Source organism: Macrotis lagotis, chromosome 3, assembly GCF_037893015.1.
Source record: "Macrotis lagotis isolate mMagLag1 chromosome 3, bilby.v1.9.chrom.fasta, whole genome shotgun sequence".
Taxonomy (NCBI): Eukaryota; Metazoa; Chordata; class Mammalia; order Peramelemorphia; family Peramelidae; genus Macrotis; species Macrotis lagotis.
The window spans coordinates 31,173,608-31,198,391 of NC_133660.1; the positions used below are offsets into that span (position 1 = coordinate 31,173,608).

Genomic DNA, 24,784 nt, shown 5'->3' on the forward strand with positions numbered 1-24,784 from the left:
TCCAACTTAAAAAAGTTAACTAATTTGATCACACTGATCATAAAAATAAATTAAAACTAAAATTCTGAATTACCTAATTTGGCATTTTCTATAAAGGAAGCTAACAAAGCAAATGTGAAAATATAGGTCTTAGTTAAGGCAATTAACAAATAGATATCAATTACAACATTTCTGTAATTATATACTGCTCAATTAATGTGAGGATATGCTTAAATAAAATGTGTCAAAGTACTTGGCAAAAACTAAAGTTATTCAGGAAAATACTGATGATATAGCACTTGAGTATAAAATGCATAAACTGTGCAAAATTTCCTATTATCTTCCTAAGTTTTAAGTAGGGAAAGGCTTAACAATATTATTATTTTCAGGATGAAATCTGAAAAAAAACACTTGGTTTAAGATTTAAGCATGGAAACATTATTTGGCTTTTTTCTCCAATATTGGCAAAAGTTTCTGATTATTAAATAAATACTGCTAACAGAACCAGTTTCTTATAGAATTTGAAGATGTTTTTGACAAATCACAGATATAGTTCAAAGTTAACAATCCTAAAAATGAGGTTACTGACTTCAATACAGAAGAGTGAATCTACATGTTTGTGAAATTCATACACTATAAGTAGGAGTACTAAAAATGAGAAATTTAACTTCGTTGGTTTTATTTTTATTGTCATTTGATGATCTATGACCAAATTCATTCAATTAAAATTAAACTCATATACACATATACCAAAGAAAAACTATATGTTAACCTTTTAACAAGTTTCCCATTAAAAAACAATTCAAATATATCAAAAACATGTAGCTGGTAGTCTTCAAAAGATGCTGCCCAAGTTCATAATTTCAAGATGCTGTAGTTTGCTTGTTTGTCAAACATGAACACTGGATGAAAATGCCTGGTATAAGGACCTTCAACATGCTCATCACCCCAGTTACGCTCAATAAGCATATTTACGGAGGGAAAACGATCAAATGCATCATAGATGGCTTGCCTAAAAATAGAGCAAATGAAAAAAAACAAGTAATCAACATAAAATTAAGCTTATGGGCCCTGTATTTATACAGAAAGAAGGCAATTCCTTCCTGTAGAGTGAGTCACACCAAAATAAGGGTGAGTGAGGGGTAGAACCTTGGATATGAATCACTAGTACTGCGTGAAAACACAAAAAATATAATCACAGTAGATTATGTAGCAATACCATTGTGTTTTACATCGTGACAAGAGAAGCCTTAGTTCTACTGTCATTTTATCCTGGAATATTCTGACCTTGCCCAAGTGACAATCATGATGATTATGTGTCCTCTACAAAGTGATCAAAGTTGATTTCATAAATTAAAAAATAGGATGTTGAGTCATTAAAAAAATCTATATTCCTAGCAACCTAAAAACAAAAGGTCAGGTTGTCTAAACTAGTTAATAAAGTGTTTGAATTCTATTTAAAAACCTGTTTAAACATATTTTTGGCACATACACATACACACACATATATAAACACATGTGCCTATAAATAAATATATCTAAAAGGGGGATGGTCTATCAATGGAGAATGGCTCTGAACAGGTTATGGTATACACACACACACACACACACACACACACACACACACACACACACACACATATACATATATATATATAGTGCTATAAGAAAAATGACAGGAATAGTTTTAGAGAATAGACTTTTATTACTTAATGAAAAGTAAAACGAACAGAATCAGGCAAATGATAACTAACTGGATAAGAACAGTGAACAACATAATGACCCACTACAACTCCAAAGGACTACTTATAAAACATGTTATCTGGGGCAGCTAGGTGGCACAGTGGATAAAGCACCAGCCCTGGAGTCAAGAGTACCTGGGTTCAAATCTGGTCTCAGACACTTAATAATTGCCTAGCTGTGTGGCCTTGGGCAAGCCACTTAACCCCATTTGCTTTGGAAAAAAAGAAAGAAAGAAAATGATAAAAAAAAAAAAACATGTTTATCTGCACCTCTCTCTGGCTAATGTGGAAATTTGGACTGCATAATAATTTCACAGTAGTATAGAATTTTCTTACCTTTTCAATAGGTGAGAGAGGGAAAGAATTTGAAAAATTTTGAATAAAAAAAGACCTGTTTCCTGATTATATATATTTATTTGACTACTTGTTTTTGTTGATGACTTTTTAAGAAAAAAATTGTTTAAAAACACACCCAATTTTCCCCTGATTCCTTTTCCATGGCACTCCCAAACCCTCCTGAGAACACGGAGGCAGCACTCTGGTTCTAAGCCCCCATTCCACCCTGTGCACAGGCAGACTTATCTTTTTCTGTTAAGTCCTTCTCTCCAAGACTTAGCATCTTCTTTGTCCTTCCCTTCTCAAAGATCCTTCCTCTCTAGAATGTCAGCTCCTGGGGCAGCTAGGTGACACAGTGTATAGGGCACTAGCCCTGGAGTCAGGAGGACCTGAGTTCAAATCCGGCCTCAGACACTTAATTGCCTAGCTGTGTGACCTTGGGCAAGTCACTTAACCCCATTACCTTATTAAAAAACAAACTAGAATATCAGTTCCTTTGGGGGGGCTGCTCCATTATGCTCCTCATATGCCTAGTGTTCACTTTCACTCTTCTCAACATGTACCATAAAATCTCCCATAACATTTCAATTATGCATTTGCCACTTAGAACCTTAGGTTTGTCCATTATTTCGTGAATATCCTTGAATGGGTCCACACCAGCCCAAGGTTTTGCTGCTTTCTAATTCCACTTGGGTCCACTCCATGTGGCCTGTCTAAAGGTCACAGAACATTCTACTTTTTGCCCAATTTACTTCCATAGCTGAGCAGGTTACAAGTGGACAACGCTGTCCTCTACTGGTACAAGGAAGGAAATGCTATGAGGCACCTCAGCACCTCCTCGGAGTGGATTGCATCCTAGAACCTTGGAGGATGGAAGGGGAGGTCATCCCCCTGAGGTGTCCACTGGTTGCCAGCTCACATGTAGTTCCAGGAAGTTGAAGCATACACAGTGACCACACCCTGTAAAACCTTTCTGACAGGCCTCAGGTGAAGGAGGGGATATCTAAAGTCACCCCTATCAACTAATGAACCAGCACACAATTGGGCCAACCCATGACATACAGATATAAAGATGACAGAAAGAGATGAGGCAGAGGCAGAGAGGTGGAGCTATCCCAAGGCTCAGGGCTTGTCCTTCGGAGGAGGACTCCTGGTCAAGGCCATCCCCCACCTGATTAGTGCTAGCCTAGCAGGGTCTACCACCCCTGCCCCACCTGATTGCTTTCCTGCTTCCCTTTGTGAGCCATCTTCCCCAGAATATAAGCTTCTTGCACAAGGCCTGATCCATCTCTGATTATCTCCCCTTTTGGTGCAGCTGTCCTCCTTTAAACCCCCCATGACTCTCCTCCTCCTTGATTTTCTTTCCATCCTTTGTCTAACAAGCATTTATTCACAATAACCATTCTGTCGGGCACAGGCATTTCAAAGAACGTTTCAGATCCTATTTATACCTCTATCAACACAACTGCCTAGACCTAATAACACTTAAAAAACTTAATAGAACAGATTTCCTTTGACTTACTACACATTTCATTTTAGAGATTTATAAATGTAATTCTGAGAAGGGGCCTCCATGTTTCACCAGTCCTATTTGACAGCAGTGAGGAACCCCTGACAAGTCACTTACCTCCTCCTTGCCTCAGTTCCTCATCTGTCAAACAGTACTCTCTCTCTCTCTCTCTCTCTCTCAGTCTTTATTAAAGTCCAGGGTTAGGGCAAAACTCAACATCTTCAATGCCCAATCAAGTCCTGACCAAGCTTCATAGCACCTACGCACCTACTTCATCAGCCTTCATATATACTAGAATCAGATGTTTCCATGTAGCTATTCTGCTGGACATAGACATCCCCTACCTCACCTGAGGCCTGTTGAGAAGGTTTTACAGGGTATGGTCACTGTGTGCGCTCCAGCTTCTTGGAGTCACATGTGAGCTGGCAACAGGTTGGACACCCAAGGTGGATGTGCCCCACTTCCATCCTCCAAGGTTCTAGGATGCAATTGAATTGTTTGTGTCATATCCTTCCAAGGAGGAGTGCTGAGTTGCCTCACAGCAGGTCTGAACCACCTTTTCCAAGCTAATAACTTCAATTTCTTTCTTTCTTTCTTTTTTAAAGTTTTTGGAAGGCAATGGGGTTAAGTGGCTTGCCCAAGGCCACACAGCTAGGTAATCATTAGGTTTCTGGGGCCAGTGCTCTATCTACTGTGCCACCTAGCCGCCCCAACTTCTCAGTTTCTTAAAACATTTTGCCCAATGATTTCCATTCCTTTCCTAGTGACTGACCACTGGCCAGTCTACTTCAGAATTTTAAGCTTGGTTGTGTTTTAGACCCCTACAGCAGCCTTGTGGAATCTATGAATAATATTCTCAGAACAATCCAGTGATGACAAAGGAAATTACATAATACAAATATAAAAATATTGAAAAAGCAAGTTCACTAGTCTAAATTAACATCATATTCCCCCCCTTACCTATCATAATAGATGTGCAATCAACTAATAACCCCCCCCAGCCTTTTTCATAAAACTACTACTATATAAACTACTATATAAAATATCAACATGTACTCAAGCCTCTAAAGGTGAATTAGTGAATCACAGTGCAAGGAATTTTTTAAAAATCCTTATTATGTGTGATTTTGCAAGTGCTGACAAAACTCCCAGACTGCTGCTCTTTCATATAATTACAGATCCTCAATAGCTACTCTCCTATGCCTCTCCTGCCCCTTCCTATTCTCTCCTTGCAATATCTTCTGACCTCCTGCTTTGATTGAAGCTACTCTCAATAGCGTATCTTGAAGATGCCTTATTCTTTTCTTTTTTCCCTCTTTTTTTTTGTTTTTTGGGGTTAAGTGACATGCCCAAGGTCACAGCTAGGTAATTATTTAGTGTCTGAGGCCAAATTTGAACTCAGATACTCCTGACTCTGGTTAAGGAAGAAAAAAGTCCATTTAGACTCAGACCCTTACCTGAAGAGTCCTTGTTTGAAAAGGTAAGCACTAATGTGTCCTCCTTCTAGGTAGCGAATTTCACAGCCAGGCCAAATTTCTTGAAGACTTCGAACCCCTGTCCGTGGAATATAGGCATCTTCTTTGGCTTGGACCACTATAATCAGACTTGGATCCACTGGAACTATGTATAGGATAAAAATGGAGTGTGAACATAAGAGTTTTATACTCTGTGAATGATGTGGAAAATTAAAATAATCTAATGTTATGAAACTACCTCATATTTAAACAAGGAAACGATAATTTTAATGACATGAAATGAAAAGCTCTTCATGAGCCAAATCAATGCAAACAGGATGGGAAGGAAGGCAATTAAATTGAGAAAAAAATATCTTTGCTTCAAATACCTTTGATAAGAGCTGAATATCTGAAACATAAGTAACTAACAGAAGCCATTTCCCAATAGAAAAATAGTCACGTAAAGAGTTCTCAAAAAGAAGAATTGCAAACTTTTCACAATGACATGAAAAAATGCTACAAATCATTAACATAAAGAATGTAAAACAAACCCAGAAGTTTGGTTAATTTGCAAAGAGGACAGAAAAAATCAACACTGAAAGGGGACACAAATGCTGAATGAAGTGTAATTAGGTCAATTCTGGAATACAATTTTTAAGAATGTGACTCAAATATCCATATCCCATGACCCTGAAATTCCAATGGACTATAATGCATATAAGAAGCATAGGAGGACATTGCCTGGACTTGAAGTTGGAGGACTCAAGTTTGAATCACATTTAGCTGTGTGATCCTGAGCAAGTCCCTCCACCTCTTTTGGTCTCAGTTTCTCCATCTGTAAAAATGGGGATAATATCTACCCCTCCAGGGATGATGTGAGGAACAAATGAAATATGTATAGCACTTTGTAAAACTTCAAACCTGATCGAAAGTCATTGTTTTTTTACCACTATCTTCTCCAAGGAGGTAAATGCTAATAATAAAGATCCAAAATATTTAAAGCAGCCACTGTTTCTATTAGCCTAGAACTCCCCCCAAAAAGGGATGCTCATCAATAGGGGAATAACTGAACAAGTTGTGCTGCATGAATGTGAAGGGATGACTACACTGGAGGGAAGGATGACAAATAGAAGGAGAGACTTCTATGAACTGATGTGCAGTGAAGTCAGTAGAACTAGGAAAGCGATATACAGAATGACCACAATAGTGTAAAATAGAACTGCAAGAACAAAAACTAGAAAAAAACCAGAGACTCAAATGCTGTGCAATTATGACCAAGCTTGGGCCCATGGCCCCCCAGCTACAAAAGGACCAACATAACTTGAGCAGTACTTTCCATGTGCTCACTTTGGTGTTTGCTTTTTGTAGAATTCTGTAGCTGCCAAACATTGAGTTCTTCCCTTAGGGAATGTAAATGGCTCAAAATGACTTGTTCATCCTTGTTTGGAAATAGACAATATGATAATTAAATAGCTTCTACTCTGCCCTGAGGGCCTTACAATTCTTATCTCCTAGGAGCCCCACAACAAGACTGGGGTGGGTGCTATTATTATTTCAACTCAACAAATGAGGAAACCAGGGAGACTGACTTACCCAGGCTCATTAGTAACATACCTGAGGCCAGCCTGGAACTTGGATCTAGACTGCATGGCCCCTAACAAAATCAATCAATCAATCAATCAATCAATCAATCTATCATCTACACACACACACACACTCTGTCTCTGTCTCTCTGTCTCTGTCTCTCTCTCTCTTTGGTTTTTGCAAGGCAATGGGGTTAAGTGACTTGCCCAAGGTCACACAGTTGGGTAATTGTAAAGTGTCTAAGACCACATTTGAACTCAGGTTCTCCTGACTCCAGGGCCACAGCTCTATCCACTGTGCCACCTAGCCACCCTGCTATCAATAAATATTATCTTCCAAAGTCTCCTCTACAATACTCCTACTAAGTCATCAGCCAACCCTCCCATTACACATTTCCAAGAAGAGGAACCCACATCCTATAATCCAATTCTATGACAACAGCCAATCAACAAAAATTTATCAGACAGTAAAGTATGTGCCAAAAAAAGAGTGCCTTCAACCTTATGATGCATTCATGGGCCAGAGTTTTTTGGTATTCTGAGGCTAACACCAGCATGTTGGATTCTGCTTCCTCAGAAAGGCCTTTCAAATACTTGAAGTTTCATTTTTCCTCATCACCCCCCCTTTAATAACATCTACTGTGTTATTATATACATGCTTACCAGATTATGATATTTTCATGAGCAAATTAAATATTTCTCAAACTAATTAAACTAAATCATAGAACATATGTAGATCCTTGATGAATTAAATAAAGTATGCTAAGGCCTTTAAAATATATAGTGTACTTACTTACACGCTGGCAAAAACCCAGATTTCAAGAGATTTGTACCTGAGAAATTTGCTACATGAGTACATTCATCCATGACGCCTTTCATAAACATTAAAGATTCTTTTTGTAGAGTACTCCTTTTTTCTTCTTTGCTTTTTTCTTTATTGAATTGGTGGTTTGATGGACTTATGGAACTCTCATCGCTGCTTTTCTTGGTGGACAGTGTTTGACTCAAGGCCTGAATCTTAGAAACATCTTGCAACACAAGACCTTCTGATGTGGCATCCAGAGAAGCTTTACTAGTGTTATGACACCGAGCAGATTTCACACATAATGATTCACCCATGTCCAGGTTCAAAGTTCTGGGAGTCAGATCAAAATCAGTCAGGTTGTCCACACTATTAGGGAAATGTTTCACAAAGTCTCGTCCCATTTTAAAAGAATCTGTCTGAAGATTTGAAGGAGAGAGAGAGAGAGAGAGAGAAATAGAACAAATCATAACATGCTTAAAAAAGAATCCCTTTATTAAAATGGATTGTCAACTTTGCTTAAAAAAAAGATATGAAACTAAAGGAATTAATTAAAAATCAAACAATCTCCATATGAGGCTGAGAACAAGACTGATATTTTATACCTTTTAATGGAAATAACTTCTATGATGGACTTATGATAAAGAATGTGATCCACCCAAGAAAGAGCTGATGACACAAACTGAAACACATTTTTTTCCTTTCTTTTCCTTTATTTCTCATGAGGTTTTATATTTTTGTAATGTATATTTTATATTTTATTTATTCTTAAACAAGAATATTTTAGTAATGTGTAAATAAAAAAAGATATTTTATGCCTTTTAATCAAAAAAGTTTCAAGTAAGAGATACAGAAACAGCTTTGTCATCCTCTTAGCTTATATGGTTGAAAGGAGAGCTACTTCTGCCACAAATGCTGCTGTGGTAAGGCACTTTCATACATTGAAATACTTAGGAAGAATTGACAAGTTTCATTTAAATGAAGTCTATTTTTCAAGTGTGATTAATATTTATGGATTTGGAGATGGCAAAATCTGATGACAAGGTAAACAACAGTAAAGCATTTGTATCTAACTCATTAGAGTAATTTTTGGAATTTTGATCAGTAGGGCACTAAATAAGGAGTTAAATTTAGGTAGAATTGTCATTTTTATTATATTAGCTCAGCCTATCCATGAGCAGTTGATATTTGCTCAGTTACTTATATCTGATTTTATTTATGTGAGAAGTGTTTTGTAATTGTATTCAAAAAGTTTCTGAGTCTGCCTTGGCAGGTAGACTCCCAAGTATTTTATATTGTCTGACATTACTTTGAATGGGATTTATTTCTCTTTCTAGGTCTTTCTGCTGCATCTTGCTAGTCATATATAGAAATGTTGAGGATTTATGAGGGTTTATTTTATATCCTGAGACCCTGCTAAATTTGCTAATTATTTCTAGTAGTTTCTCAAATGATTTTTTTGTATTCTCTAGGTATGCCATCATGTCATCTGCAAAGAGTGAGAGTTTTGTCTCTTCCTTCCCAATTTTAATTCCTTCAATTTCTTTTTCTTCTCTTGCTGAGGCTAACATTTCTTAAAAAAAAATACTTAATAGCAATATAATGGGGATACTCCATTGCATATAATGCTTGTTGATGGCAACAGATAGATACTGCTATTATTCCTATACTCTCTAGTGTTTTTAGTAGGAATGGGTGTTATATTTTGTCAAAAGCTTTTTCTGCATCTACTGATACAATCATGACTTCTGATAAGTTTTCCTAATATTGAACCAATTTTGATTACATTAAATTAAAAAGCTTTTGCACAGACAAAACTCCTGTAACCAAAATCAAAAGAAATGTAGTAAATTGGTAAACAATTTCTACAACTAGCACTTCTGACAAAGGACTAATTTCTAAAATATACAGAGAACGGAGTCAAATTTTTTAAAAAACAAGCCATTCCCCAATTGACAAATGGTCAAAGGATATGCAAAGGCAATTTAAAGATGAGGAAATCAAAGAGATCCAGTCATGAGGGGGTGGCTAGGTGGCATAGTGGATAAAGCAACCCCTGGAGTCAGGAGTACCTGGGTTCAAATCCGGTCTCAGACACTTAATGATTACTTAGCTGTGTGGCCTTAGGCAAGCCACTTAACCCCATTTGCCTTAACAAAAATCTAAAAAAAAAAAAAAAAAAAAAAAGAGAGAGAGAGAGAGATCCAGTCATGAAAAATTGCTCTAAATCATTACTTATTAGAGAAATGCAAATTAAAGCATCTCTGAGGTACCACACCTCTCAGACTGGCCCATATGACCAGAAAGGACAATGATCAACGTTGGAAGGGATGTGGGACATTTTTGGTGGAGCTGTGAACTCATCCAACCTTTTTGGAGAGCACTTTGGAATTACGCCCAAAGGGCAACAAAAATGTGCATGCTCATTGATCCAGAAATACCACTACTGGGTCTATACCCTGAATTGATTATGAAAAATGATAAAAACATCACTTGTATAAAAATATTCATAGTAGCCCTGTTTGTGGTGGCAAAAAATTGGAAATCAAGTAAATGTCCTTCAATTGGGGAATGGCTTAGCAAACTGTGGTATGTATGCCATGGAACACTATTGTTCTATTAGAAACCAGGAGGGATGGGAATTCAGGGAAGCCTGGAGGGATTTGCATGAACTGATGCTGAGTGAGATGAACAGAAACAGAAGAAAACTGTATACCCTAACAACAACATGGGGGTGATGATCAACCTTAATGGACTTGCTCATTCCATCAGTGCAACAATCGAGCACAATTTGGGGGTATCTGCTATGGAGAATACCATCTGTATCTAGAGAAAGAATTGTGGAGTTTGAACAAAGACCAAAGACTATTAGCTTTAAAAAAAAAAACACGTTATTTTATTATGTAATTTTGCTATCTCTTATGCTTTATTTTTCTTCCTTAAGGATATGATTTCTCTCTCATCACATTCAACTTAGATCAATGTATACCATGGAACAATGTAAAGACTAACAGACTGCCTTCTATGGGGGAGTAGGGGGAGGGAAGCGAGGTCGGGGGGAAAATTGTAAAATTCAAAATAAATAATTTTTTTAAAAAAGTAAAAAAAAGCATTTGTATCCCACCTATGGTGAACTGGTGTGCTTGTTCCACATGACGAGTCTGGGAAGTAGGTGCTGCTGTCATTCTCATCTTACAGCCAAGTGACTTGTCCAGGGTCACACAGCTCAGGAAGGCCCCGAGTCTGGATCTGAGCTCTGATCTTCCTGACATGAGACCCAGTACTCAGCCACCAGCTGCCTCACACACTGAGCCTTTAAGATACCAAACCTTTTGACTGAGATTAAATTGTTTTCTAAACTAAAAACTAGGCCTCGTGGGTCTTAGTTGACTTTACATGACCCAACTCCTCTGATACTCCCCAAGAATTACTCATATGTAATACTACTCTAAGAATCAAATACAACAGAGACAGGTCTAAAAAAGGTGAGGCAGGCAATGAGAGGTGAAGATGGGGCTGCTACTTAGGGTTCCATTCCATGGCTGTCCTTACCCCAGGCTCAGGAAAGGCTCTCTAGCATCAAGATTGCATCTGAGAGCCTGCTGCCCAAACCAGCTAGGATGCACCCCACAAGAGGAATTTCATTGTCTCCCTCTTTGTTTTGCAGGTATTCTCATTGACCTGACACAAGAGTTTGACCCATATGAATGTCCAGCTCTATCCTTCATACAAACCCTTCCCTCTCCCTCTGCACCCCCCCCACCTGCAAAATGCCACTAAAACCTCACCCTCTGAAAGAACTCTTCTCCCGATCCCCCTTAATGCTAGTTGTCCTCTTGCTGCTGTTGAGCCCAATCAGTCCTCCACACCTAGATCCTGTCTGTATATTCCCTCCTCCATTAAACCAATAGCTCAAGACAGGGAATGTCTTTTGTCTTTGTTGTATTCTCAGGCCCAGGGCTTAAAAGCTTGTTGATATGTCCGTTTTAGTGTAAAAAAAGACACAATATTTAGAATTAAAAAATTTACATCAAGTAATCATGTCAACCATGTCTGATAGTTCTCTCTTTTTAAATTTGAACATTTTATTTGTTTTTCCAACTACATGCAATGGTAGTTTTTATCACTCATCTTTTTGGTGAGGTTTTGAGTTTTACAATTTTTCTCACTCCCTTTCTCCCTGACAGAAAGCAATCTGATATAAGCTTTATATTTATAACCATGCTCAACTTAGATTGATATTGAACATATGATAGAAGAATCAGATATAAACAGAAGAAACCATTAGAGAGAAAAGAAAGACTATATAAGACAACTTTTAAAAACTGAAGATTTAAGCTTTGGTCTTCATTTAAATTCCACAGTTCCTTCTACCATATGGATGGTATTTTCTATCACAAGTCTGACAGTTCTCTTAAGAGTTTCTGTAATTTTGAAATTAATAACTCAAGAAAATGTATAAGTTTTTAAAGAATATATTATTGTGAAAGAAAAACAGAAGATTTTGTGTTTGTTCAGCCAGTGACTCTAAAAGAAATAATTTAGTCATTACCTCCAAGCACTGATTGGAAGAGAGTAAGAACAGAAAGGTAGAGTTTGACATTTTCTCTGACTCAGGTTAATTTCAACTTACAATTTTATGATATTTAGAAACAAAAACAAAAATGACGTTTTTTTAAAGAAACGATTAGGAATTTGATAAGGAAGAAATTTTCTGGGAATTTGACTGAATACTGTTAAAGTCATTTCCTCTCTCAGGTGAGACCAAAGGATGTTAGGATAGGGACAAGAAAATATTTCCTGATATTTTTTCTTTTAAAAAAAGGGATGATTTAATATGCTTCCACATTATTAATATAATATTTTTGTCACACTTACAAAAATACCTGAGTCTGAATTATGACATTTATACTATGTTATCAAACAGGGATCTACAAATATCTGAAGAGCATTCATTAGAAACTTGACTATACTTCTTCCTTTTGGAAAGCACAGGCTTTCCCTGTTACTGGGAAACTGATGATTTATAATTGATTTATGTGAGAAGTAAACATGTATAAGGAAGTTAATAAGATATTTGCCTTTGTTATAGTAAGAGTATGGGCATTGGTGTTTCATTTTTTCCAGCATTTTCTCATTAGTCCTAGGTGGAGACAGTAAAAAGAAACATAAAAGGATCCAAATATAAATTTACTCTCACAAGTTAAGACCAAAAACTAATCCAGGTAAGAAAATGTGATACTTCTTGATGAATAAAAGATCATTACAGAGAAGACCTTTGCAAAGATATTAATGAGATGTATTTACCTATCACATAAACCATGACATTTTTTTTTTTTAGGTTTTTGCAAGGCAATGGGGTTAAGTGGCTTGCCCAAGGCCACACAGCTGGGTAATTATTAAGTGTCTGAGGCCAGATTTGAACTCAGGTACTCCTGACTCCAGGGCCAGTGCTCTATCCATTGTGCCACCTGGCCACCTCCATGACATGTTCTTAATCCAATTTTTGGTTTCTTAGGCAGCAGTTAGTATCAGAGTGCCTTTTACTATTTCTAAAACTTCCCCTATAGTTTTACTCCAAGACCTAATTGTATCTGGCTACAGTGGGTCCTGCCAAATTCATGATCGGTGATAAAGTCTATGTCAGAACAACTAAAGCCAGAGGAAGGAAACTCTGCAAAAAACAAACTCAGTCTAACTCACAAATGTTATCAAATTTGCAGACTGACATAAATAAACTTGTAATAGTCACAATTTGGAGACACGAAGATCACTGAGAAATCAATAATATACAGTTATTATATATTTACAGAGGCAACTAAGTGGTACAGTACATAGAGAGCTGATTCCAGCCTCAGACACCCTAGGCAAGTCATTTAACTCTGCCTCAGTTTTCTCAACTGTAAAATGAAGGAACTGGCACAAATTCTCAAGGATCTCTGCCAAGAAAACCCCCCAGATGGGGACACAGAAAGTCAGACACAACAGAAAATGACCAAATACATTGTCATAGAGTTCAGAGTTCCTAGTACTGTGCTAATATACACTAAGATATATCCTAAAAGCTATAGGATTACTACATTTGGTATAAGAAGCAGTGGGATTTAATAAATGAATTATTTACTTGTGATTAAGTACCATTTATTGCTTTAATAAAGTTGGAGAAGAAGAACGATGCTGGCAGGATAGAAGAATGAGTAGAGTCGAGCTCATACACCCAACCTCCTCCATAAAAGAAGATCTAAAAAAATGTACTAAATTGAATTCTAACTGGGAAATACAAGAAAACTTAGAGCAAGTAATTTTTCTAGCCCTAGGGAACTTAGGGAGACAGTCAGGAAGGTCTTGTAGGCAACAGGGATGGGACCTGGTCAAGAGCAACTGTGTGGAACCTTCCAGCACCCAGAGGCTCTGAGAGTCATGGCTGGCTGGGTAGCAGGGCAGGCTACCAGCTGGACTGATGAAAGCAGCAGAAAGCTCTAAGAGGGCTGAAGTCAGGCCAGACATTTCTGAGATATCTCTAGTAACAACAGAAAGCCCCAAGTCAGAAAGCAGGCTAGTAGAATAAACAAACAAAAAAAAGAATTCCACTAAAAAGAGCTATTATTATTTTGACAGAGAAGTTCAAGACACAAACTCGGGTGGGGGGAGTGACTATAAGTATGGACAAGTCTTGTCATAAAAGAAAAATGCAGCTCAGTCACAAGTACAATTGGAATTCTTGAGAGTTAAAATAAGAGTAGCTATTTAATAAAAGAGCCAAAAATGCTTTTAAAAACCAAATGAGAAATAAAGGAGAAAGAAATAAAAAGAGAATTTAACATCCTGGAATTAAAGGTACCAAAATGATCAAATAAAAGTTAATGTCCCAAATGAGCCATTAGGAAAAATTTAAGTCTGAAAAATAGAAGAAAATATTAGGCATCTTCTTAGGTAAATGACCAAGAAAGACAATGAAGGGAAGTGATTTAAAAATCATTAGAGAGCAGCTAGGTGGTACAGTGAACAGAGCACCGGCCCTGGAGTCAGGAGGAACTGAATTCAAATCGGTCTCAGACACTTAATAATTGCCTAGTTGTGTGACCTTGGGCAAGTAACTTAACCCCCACTGCCTTAAATAAAATTTTTAAAAAATTAGACTACCTGAAAGACATGACCAAACAAGACCCTAGATAGCTTGTTTAAAAAAGAAAAGAAAAGAAAAGAAAAGAAAAGAAAAGAAAAGAAAAGAAAAGAAAACTGCCCAGACAGCTTAGGACCAGAAGACAAAGAAGAAAATGAAAGAATTCATAGATCATCCCCTGAGACACCAAAATGAAAACTCCCAGTAATAACAGTCAAAAACCAGAACTTCAGGTCAAAGACAAAATAGAGTAAGTAGTCAGAAAGAAAGAATTCAGGTACTGAGGAGCCACAGACACAATCATTCAACAACTAGTAGCCACCAGGATAAAGGAACAAGGAATTTGGAATATGATATTCCAGAAAATAAAAGATCTAGGTTTGCAATAAAATAACCAAAAAACCACACAGGAGGAAAGTGAAGGGTCCAAGAAAGCAGGCAAAATAATTGTTAACATATACACAGAATTTTTTAAATGCATTCTCAAAATTCAACTTCTTGTTTTAAAAAAAATTATTTTTGAAAGATAGGAAAATCATTAGCAAGAGAGAATTTCTTGCTAAACAGGATGTTTGTCCTTCCTCCCACCCTCCCACCCCATTCTCTTCACTCATTGCTTACATATTATTTCTAGGTAGGATCATAGAATTAAGAGCTGAAAGGGAATTTGGGGATTACCTGCTTCAATTTTCTCATATAGCTTATGTAAAAAAGACACAGGTCAAAAGACTTGACCAACCTGTGTAAATTATGTAAACTAATCAAGTCAAAATTCAAATCCAAATTTAGGATCATTTATATTATAATATGCTGCCACTTTGATAATATATAGTGCTGATATCTAACCAAAAAACTTTCTATAATCCAGATTCTGGTGGCAGGAACATGGTAGATGTTTAATAAATGATTATTGGTGGAGTGATTCTATCAGAAGTAAAAAATCATCTTGTGTTTTCCCATTAAGAATTTCCAAATGTAAATTAAGCCAAAAGTAAAGAAAGTTTACTCTCTGATAAGGGAAAATTAAATACACTGATTTCTATTAAAAAGATTAAATGGCATTACTTTCAAAACAATACTTTCCCCCCTCCTCTAAATCACTGTTTTTTTTAATGCTCAGAAAAGTCAAGTCCTGGGTGGGAATGGAATATTTTAACCTCCAATCATGGGTCTGAGAGACAGCCTCAGATTAACAGTCCTTGTGTGCTCTTTACAAAACTATCAGTTAGTCTTCATAAAACATATATATATTTTTAGAGATTTTATTTATTTTGAGTTTTACAATTTTTCTCCTAATCTTACTTCCCTACCCCCACCCCCAAAGAAGGCAATTTGCCAGTCTTTAACACAAAACAATTTTTTTTTTAGGTTTTTGCAAGGCAAATGGGGTTAAGTGGCTTGCCCAAGGCCACATAGCTAGGTAATTATTAAGTGTCTGAGGCCGGATTTGAACCCAGGTACTCCTGACTCCAGGGCCGGTGCTCTATTCACACTGCTCCACCTAGCTGCCCCTAAAACAATTATGTTTTTTTAAGAAAGATTTTATTTAGAGTTTTACAAATTTTCCCCCATTCTTGCTTCCCTCCCCCTCCCCCACACAGAAGGCATTCTGTTACATTGGTTCCATGCAAAACAATATTTTAAAAAATTTAAAATTTAAAAAAATTACCTAACACTTGAATTTGCCCTTAAACACAAAGAATATAAGGAATTTAAGTCAAGCATTTTCTATTACTTCACATTTAAAAAATATAATCATAGAATGTAATGTTAGCGGTACCTTTCATTTTTCTAGACAGTAAGAGCAATGAATCATTCTACAAAGAAATCTTTATTTATTCCCTGTAACAAAGAAATCTGAATACACTTACCCCACAATATTCAAGCATGTGAAAAATCTCTTCTTCATAAACTGTCTGTGTATAGTATTGTTTTTCCAACTCCCTCCAATTGATTGATTTACTTAGCACACCCTAAAAGAACAGTCAAAATTAACACATACGCAACGGTCTCCATTCATTATTATTTCTACATATTTAAAGTTGACTAAATATTAAATGCTATAATAATACCGTAGTAAAGACTCCAGAGGCAGTTGACCAAGAAAGACATGGAATTAGTGGCAAAGGTTTAGGCCAGTTGGTTACAGCTAATGAAGCCATCTGTAATAAGAATTATGCAGTTAAATAATGTTTAAGAGGAGATCTTGTAATGAAAAAAGAAAAACTATTTTCAAGAAATATTTAGTTCATTTTTATAGGTCACTTTTAATACTATATTCTCTCACAAAATGTTTGCTCGTGCAGATAGTTTTCAATGACTATATATCTGTCTCTTTTGTTCATCAATCCATTCACATATTTAATGAGTGTCTACAAATTGTGCATTATTGTATTATTGCTGTAGGGGATGAAAATATAAACCTAATAGCCCAAAAAGATATTATGATCTAGAGGAAGGGACAATTTCCTAACACCAATAATTCAAAATAGGAAGCAGAAAGGAGTACAGAGTATTACTGGAGTTCTAAGAAGAGAGAGCAAAGCTCCTTCAAGAAGGTAGCACATGGCCTGGGGCTAGAAGGGAGATGGGGAAGGATAGGTAGAGAGCACTCATTTCAATCAGATGGAATTGTTTGAAAGACAATCTGGCTAGAGCCTAGCAGTCCTCAAAGCCAAGAGAACTTAGGATCAAGTGTTACTCCTGCCCCATATTGGCTACATGACCCAGGGTAACACTCTAAAACAACACACTACAGAGACAACTTGCATTAGAAGAAAGGTTCCCCATCTGGGGGGTTCTTTCCCTGTAGCAGGATATCACTGAGAAGTCCCTATCCCTCCAAAAACCTCTTCATGGGGAGGAGTTCACCCTGAGTTACTGAAGGCTAGCTCAGTTCTTGAGAGCCTGTCCAGTGCCTCTCATAGACTCTATCTTATTGGATCCTCTCACAAAGTGACCAAGATGGGTTAAAGGTAAGTGGGAAAATGTCAAGCTGAGATAGCAGTATATAACAGCATATAACAGGATTACTGAATATTTCTGAGGAGAGACAGATCAATTTTAGAAAGAAGAATGGTAAATTTATAGTACATAAATTGGGATGGAAAGAGGCAGGAGGAAACCAATTAGTAGGCCAGGTGATATATAATGGCTTCAAAGGATTGACGGCAAAAGTATTTTTCTTGCCCCTCAGCAGAGGCAATGGAGAACAGGTCCTAATTTCACAATTAAAATTGTTTTGCTTTTCCAGAAATCTTTTGATACAAGAGAGGGTTCTATTGAGAGAGAAGAGGAATAGCAATTAGGAAGTGGCAGTTATGTTTAAAAAACACCTCACACCTATTTAATTATCTAAAATAATCAAAGTAGAAAATGAAATTTGTAGAAATGCTGAAAAACTAGGACACATAACTGCTTATTTTTTTTTTGAAGAGCAATCTGGAATTATGCTCAGAATTTATAAAGCAGTGGTCTAGCAATAAAACGATCAGTCTTTTTCCAAATATGATCAGGAAAATGGAAATGAACCTATATGGTCTAAAAAATTTACAGCAGCTCTTTCTGGGGCAAAAAACTGGAAATTTGAGGAGATGTCATCAACTGGGGAATGGTTAAACAAGTTGTGTCATATGATTATGATTGAATATATCTATGTAATAAGAAATGACAAGCAGACTGAGTTTTTGAAAAATGGATGAGATAGTGAAAAGTGAAAAGAGTGATATTTTATGCAGCAACAGCCATACTGATAGAAGGGTAACTGTGAAGTAAGTTATTCTGAATATGAGACATACTCAAATTAATTACAAAGGATTTATGAGTAAAGATGTTATCCACCTCCAGAGAATGAACTGATAGTTAGAAGAATAGTATAGCACTCTACACACACACACACACACACACACACACACACACACAGCAGAATAATAATTTAATTTTACAAAAAAAGTCCAGAGAAAGGAAAAAGAGGGCATTAACTAGGTTGTATATGCTGCCTCAAAGGTAAAAATCACATAAAACATGATTTCTCTAGCTCTAACATCCTCTCCTTTCCAATTTCAAAGTAAGAGTTATTCTGTTCATAATCAGTCTAAAGCAAAGTTTTATTCTGGGGTCCATCAACTTTAAAAAAATAGAGATAGCTATTTCAACATAATTTGTTTTCTTTGTAATCTCAGATTACCTTATTTGATGTATTTAAAAACATTAATCTGAGAAGGAACCATTGATTTCATCAGACTGCTGAAGAATTGGTACAAAAAATGTTAAATACCTGTTTTTTTAAAAAAATAATTTACTCCCAGTAAGTAGCCATTTTTAACATTTATTGTTATTTTCTTTAAAGTTCTAAGTTCCAAATTCTATCCCTCCATCCTACAAAACAGTAAGAAATCTGATATAGGATATATATGTACAATCATATAAAACATTTTCATATCAGTCAATTTGTGCAAGAAGACAGGAAGGAAGGAAGAGAAAAAATGAAGAGGAAAATAGTATGCTTTAGACTGTATTCACACAACATCAATTCTTTCACTGGAGGTAGACAGCATTTTTCATCATGAGTCCTTTGGGCTGCATTGGATTGTATTGATGAGAAGAGTGAAATCATTAACAATTCATCACTGAACAATATTGTCGTTAATGTGGATAATAACTTCTATTCTAAAGGGAACATCTCTTAACACATTTTTTCCTTACCATGAAAAGATACAGAATTTGCATTTTAGACAATTGGCTTAAGATCACTTTCAATTTAACATGTTATGGTATTACTACAAATCGATGAAAATAATTTACAAAGGGACAAAACTTGTGTCAGACTACTTAATAGATGGTATAAGAGAAAAGGCCAAAAAGTTTCTTTTGTTTCAAAATATCTCCTACAATGGGCTAGGATGAGGAGGCCAAGGGACTGAGAATCTAAGTAAGACCTGGATGCTCCTTGCAATCCCTGGGCTGCCATCACTCAACTTGCCTCAATTTCAAGTTTGAACCCCAAACTGAGGGGTGGGGGGGGGCAGGTGATTTTGAAGGTCCCTGCTGGCTCTAAAATTCTATGACAATGGTCAACTTTCTAGTTCATCTAAGCAGAAGAAGCATGCTTCAAATCAGAGATAAAAAGACACAACATTAGAGTATTCCCAATTTCATGTCTAGAAAATTGTTGATGTTCTACTCTTTCTATATACTATCAAACAAACATTTTAGAGAACAAAAAGTCTCAGTGTCCAAAGTGGTCCCTACCATATTCCATTTTGAACATCTGTTTTGCTCCTGAAGAAGCAAGGCAACCAACTGGAGAAGGTTTTTTTGGTCAAGAAGCAGAAGCACAAAGGCTTAAAGGTATACAATATTGTCATGGCAAACTCCAAGGAGTTTTTGTAAAAATTCAGAAAACATTTATCAATGACAAGAAATTTACAATAGAGGTCAACTGCTTTGAAGTACAGTTAATATTTTCAATATTCATAAATAGCTTTGGTCCTAAATAATAACACTTATTTTGTCTCCATCACAACAGTGAAAAAACATATTAGGAGTTTTTGTTTGCAGACATGAATATCAACTAGGTAAATAAGTATTCAGTAAAAATGACACTTTGACCTTTAACTTTTTTTAATGAGCCTATAGGTCAGAAGGGATGATAAGTGGCACAGTGGATAGAGTGCTGGACCTAGAGTCAAGTCTCATCTTCCTGAGTTCAAATCTGTCCTCAGACACTTCCAAGCTGTGTGACCCTGGGCAAGTCGCTTAACTGTCCTTATCTCAGTTACCTCATCTATTAAATGAGTGGGCAGAAGGAAGTGGCAAATCACTCCTGTACCTTGGCCAAGAAAACCCAAGAAAGAGTCATGAAGAAGGGCAGCTAGGCGGTGCAGTGGATAAAGCACCGGCCCTGGAGTCAGGAGCACCTGGGTTCAAATCCGGTCTCAGACACTTACTAACTACCTAGCTGCGTGGCCTTGGGCAAGCCACTTAACCCCATTTGCCTTGCAAAAAAAAAAAAAAACACCCAAAAAAGAGTCATGAAGAGTAGGATAAGACTGAAATGAAACTAAAACTTATTTCAGAGCATGAATGAAACACCTATCTGCCCCTTGACAGAAAAGTGATGGATACAACATACAGAATGACACTTTTTGCTTTGCATGACTATGCATATTTGTTATAAGAATTTGTTTTCCTTTTTGGGAGAAAGAAAAGCTATATATTCATCTTTCTAGTCAGAGAGATGTTTTTAATCATTTCCATATACTGTGTTAATAAATTACCTTGGCATTGCTCTGACTGCTCAATTACTGGGGAAGAGTTTCACTGCCCTATTTTTAAGATACTGCACTACTTGAGCTACCTGCACTTGCTATCCTAAATTATATTATCCACCACTTAGAAAAAAGGCCAAGGTCTCCCACTGCACCTGGGGATACTGGCAGTCATCTTGACCCATGTTTTGCCACTGGATTCTAATGATTCTAGAGGAAAGAGTAAGGTTGGAGACTTTGCACAGCTCTGCCTCCCTTAAATCCAATTCACTTATGAATTAGGACACTGCCCTGCTGATGTTACTGGACCTTTTCGAGAAGGAACAAAGGACACATAACCACAAAGATAACCATTATGTACCAGATGACACTGTTTCACTTTCCATCAAACTGCAACAGCCAGAATTTATTTAGTGCTTTACATATATTACCTCATTGGATACCCCCAACTCTTTAAATTAGAGGCTACTATTCTCCTCTATGTAAAATGAGGAATCAGAAACTAAGTGACTTGCTGAGGATCACACAGAAACACTAATAAGTCTATCCCTAAGGAGGGATATAAACTGAGGAACTCCTGAGTCCATGTCCACCACTGTAACCACAATGCTTCCTCCCTCACCCCCCCATATAAAGGAGAAGTAGGGGGAAGAAAGAAAACTTTTGTTTCATTTTGTGTTAAATTTAAATGGATACTATATATATATATGTTAAACTTATAAATTTCTTCTCTGATTTTTTCAGTATGTTCTTAGCAAAAAATTTCATAATGAGAAAATGCTTGGTGTATATTATTCTGACTATACACAGTTGTCTAATGCTTTATTTGTTCAAAGCATTTCTCCATGTATTATCTCATTTGAGTCCTGCAATAGCCCAGTCACATGAGTGCAAAAAGTATTACTAAGGAATCTGCTTACAGATGTGGAAATGAAGTTCAACAAAGAAGCTGAGAGACAGGTTCACTGTCTCAGAGAGTGGGGTGGGTTGGATAGTCAGTAATGTACCATGATATATGCAGTGCCTTTAGAAAAGAATCCAATTGTGTTCATTCTTTTCCATTTATTTAACCATATAGATAAAATCTGACTCCCTAAAAATAGGTTTTTGACTTTCCCACTGAACTGCTACAAATTCTGCTCTAAAAACATCTAATCATATTTTAAAGATAAATTTTTAAAATTATAATCTCAAATTTCATCTATGTGGATACTTCCTCTACCCATGCAAATAAAAGCTCTCCTATGACTTAATAATCTTTGTAGAAGCAATCAGCAAATGTACCAAGAACCATTTAAAAAAGAGATTTTATTACTAAGTTTAGCAATGTAGTTGGTGACCATTTTCTGATTCTAAACCTACTTCTGCAGAGAAAATTTCAATTCCCAAATTTTAGCATAAAGTAAAATTCCCTTCAAAGGATTTTAACTTACATATAAATAAATATCTATGCTGTAAATTATTATCAATTTTCCTTTGAAAAAAGGGACTTCTCAGTATAAAGTTAAGCCTAGCTTTACTTAATCAATTATAATAATAATTGAATAAGGTCATTAAGTTCATAACATAATGAAACAAATGAAAACATAAAGGCTTACATGTCCTCCCATGGATATTCCAGTCATCCCCAGAGGTCCATAACCCTCCCTCTCTAGCCAATGCAAGAGAGCTGCAGACTCTAGAACAAGAGCCCCTCCCATCACAAAGAGGTCAGACACATTTTTCAAGCTTGACCTTCTATTCTCAAAAAAGAGAGAGAAAAAGAGAAGAATGGGCTTATTTCACAAAATTACATTTCTAAATATAACATTTAACTAATTAAATGGTCTTAATTAGATTAATCAAATGAGATAATATATGTAAAAGGCTTTGTCAACCTTAAAGTGTTCTATCTTAGCCATTGCTATTCTTATAGCAGAGAGAGTGGGCCTTGCAGCCAGAAAAACCAGGGTTCAATTCCTGAGCTAATGGAAGTTTGTCTTACAGACAGCTCTGGAAACCTGGACATGTATTAGGGACTGTCATATTATCAAGGGTTTTTTTCTGATTATTTGCTTAAATGTAAATTCTTTCCGATAAGAGAAATCAAACTAAAGTTAAATTCTTCTCTTTTATTTTATTTTGAACAGGGACAAAATGACAGTATACACAAAACATCTCTGGCTGTAATAGCCCAAGATCTTAGATTTTAAATGATTGCTCTTATGTCATCTTTTGACCTGATTTATTTTAAAAGTGAAACCTGTAAAGAGAGATAAATGTACTGGACTGTTGAGAAGTAGTCCTTGGCTAACTGACAATAAAAAAAATGTTTTCTGGCATATCTATAGCCAAACTCCATGAGCTAAATCCAATATGGATCCACGATATACTAAATTCCAAATTCCCACTTAAGTGAATAAGATTATAGTGTGCCAAGATTCCAGTGTACAAATGCTTCAACTGATTTACTAATTAATTTTCATTTTCACATTATTTCAAATATCAAATCATCTACTGTGCTCCACCAACTTTTTAGCTCTTCTGGGCATCGCTCAATAAAAACTTGTCAATGGTTGCATATAGAATTTCATATTTAATTATGATTCCATATTGCCAATGAGTATGTATAAAGATAAAATGTAATTGGGCTTTGAGGGCCACAGGTTGGACACACCTGCTCTAAAGCATTCATTTCCCTTTTTTTCTAATAATGAAGACTTTGAATCTACTGTTAAAATTCATAACTCTAAGAATAATCGATCACACCCATTCCTATGACATCTCTGGCCACTACTTTCTATATATGCTCTCTTCCTTCATGAAAATATAAGCAATATTTATCTCTGTGTTCCTAGCAAATCACACAGTGCCAGTACCCTCTTAACAAATGCTTTTTCATTCACTCATCATTCATAAATTCTCACTATAGATAAAATGAAATCCATAAAAAGAGTTGACTTTAACAGGAAGGATATATCAATGCTTTAATTACAGTTTTATAAAGTAAAAACATTTATTACAGTGACTCTTTACCCCTCTATCATATGAAGCCCAGGAAATTTAAATCAATCGATTGCTCCTCACTAGTTTTGCTGGTGCTTTTTATCACATAATCTTATAATAACCACATTCATCATGAATGATGAAAATATACAAAGCAACAAAAAACCAACATTATACTTACACTTGATCTTTGGGTTTCCTACAGCCATTTAAGAATGTATGTCAAAGAAAAAACTTTAAAAGAATTTAAATAAACTCAGTGCTCTAAAAAATAGGCCCTTAAACAAAGTGGCTCATCTACTTACTACCAAGAATTAACTTCAATTTGTGCACTGTTACGCCCTGATTGCTATTCAAGGATAGCCTGAATTGCCTCAAATAAATTTATTCAAGTTTAGAAGTAGTCAAATTTAAATGAGATATTTTGGGGAATAACTATATCAAGATTATGAAATGCCTATTAAGTATTTTTTAAAATGCTAAGATATAAAAACTCTAATAAAAAATTAGTGGAGTGGGAATTAAGCACTTCTTTTGGCATAACACAATACTTTCAGAAATGTGGAAGGACTTTTTTGACATAATGGGAAGCTAAGAAAGCAGAACAAGAAAAATTTGGGCACATGATCATATTAAAAAGACTTTACTTAAAATATGGTGGAGACTTTTACTCAGAGGAAAAAAAATTCTATTAAGTCTTTTAAAAACGTCTTCAAAATTGAAAACTTACCTGACAAATGCTTACTTGTTTAAAAAGGGATAGGGTGTAATGTACTTTCCATCAGAGAATCATGAAGAAACAAAAGATTCTTGATTATTGCAAAAGGATATAATAAGGATTTTCTAACAACAAAGAAGCCATTCGTGCTTCTTTGATCATTGGGCGGGCCATTAATGTTCTTCGTCTCCAGTAATGCTAGAAAAGCAAAACATGATATACTTATAAGAACAAAAAGTCACCACATTTATGAGGAAGGGTAAATTAACAAATAACTGTGGGT

At 36.0% G+C, this 24,784-nt stretch overlaps 1 protein-coding gene across 2 annotated transcripts in view; it reads right to left on the reverse strand.

The window, feature by feature from the left end:
• Positions 1 to 741: 741 nt before the first annotated feature.
• Positions 742 to 24,784, reverse strand: part of LOC141517398 (protein ABHD18-like) — a 47,719-nt gene continuing 23,676 nt past the window's right edge. For both annotated transcript variants that reach the window (XM_074228366.1, XM_074228367.1), the window contains 8 exons: positions 24,613 to 24,699; positions 23,965 to 23,990; positions 22,397 to 22,535; positions 16,602 to 16,691; positions 16,401 to 16,502; positions 7,438 to 7,825; positions 5,025 to 5,187; positions 742 to 991 (listed from right to left, as the gene is read on the reverse strand). In XM_074228366.1, coding sequence (XP_074084467.1) covers positions 835 to 991; positions 5,025 to 5,187; positions 7,438 to 7,825; positions 16,401 to 16,502; positions 16,602 to 16,691; positions 22,397 to 22,535; positions 23,965 to 23,990; positions 24,613 to 24,699 — 1,152 coding nt within the window. In that variant the 3' untranslated portion in view covers positions 742 to 834. The remainder of the gene's footprint in view (positions 992 to 5,024; positions 5,188 to 7,437; positions 7,826 to 16,400; positions 16,503 to 16,601; positions 16,692 to 22,396; positions 22,536 to 23,964; positions 23,991 to 24,612; positions 24,700 to 24,784) is intronic.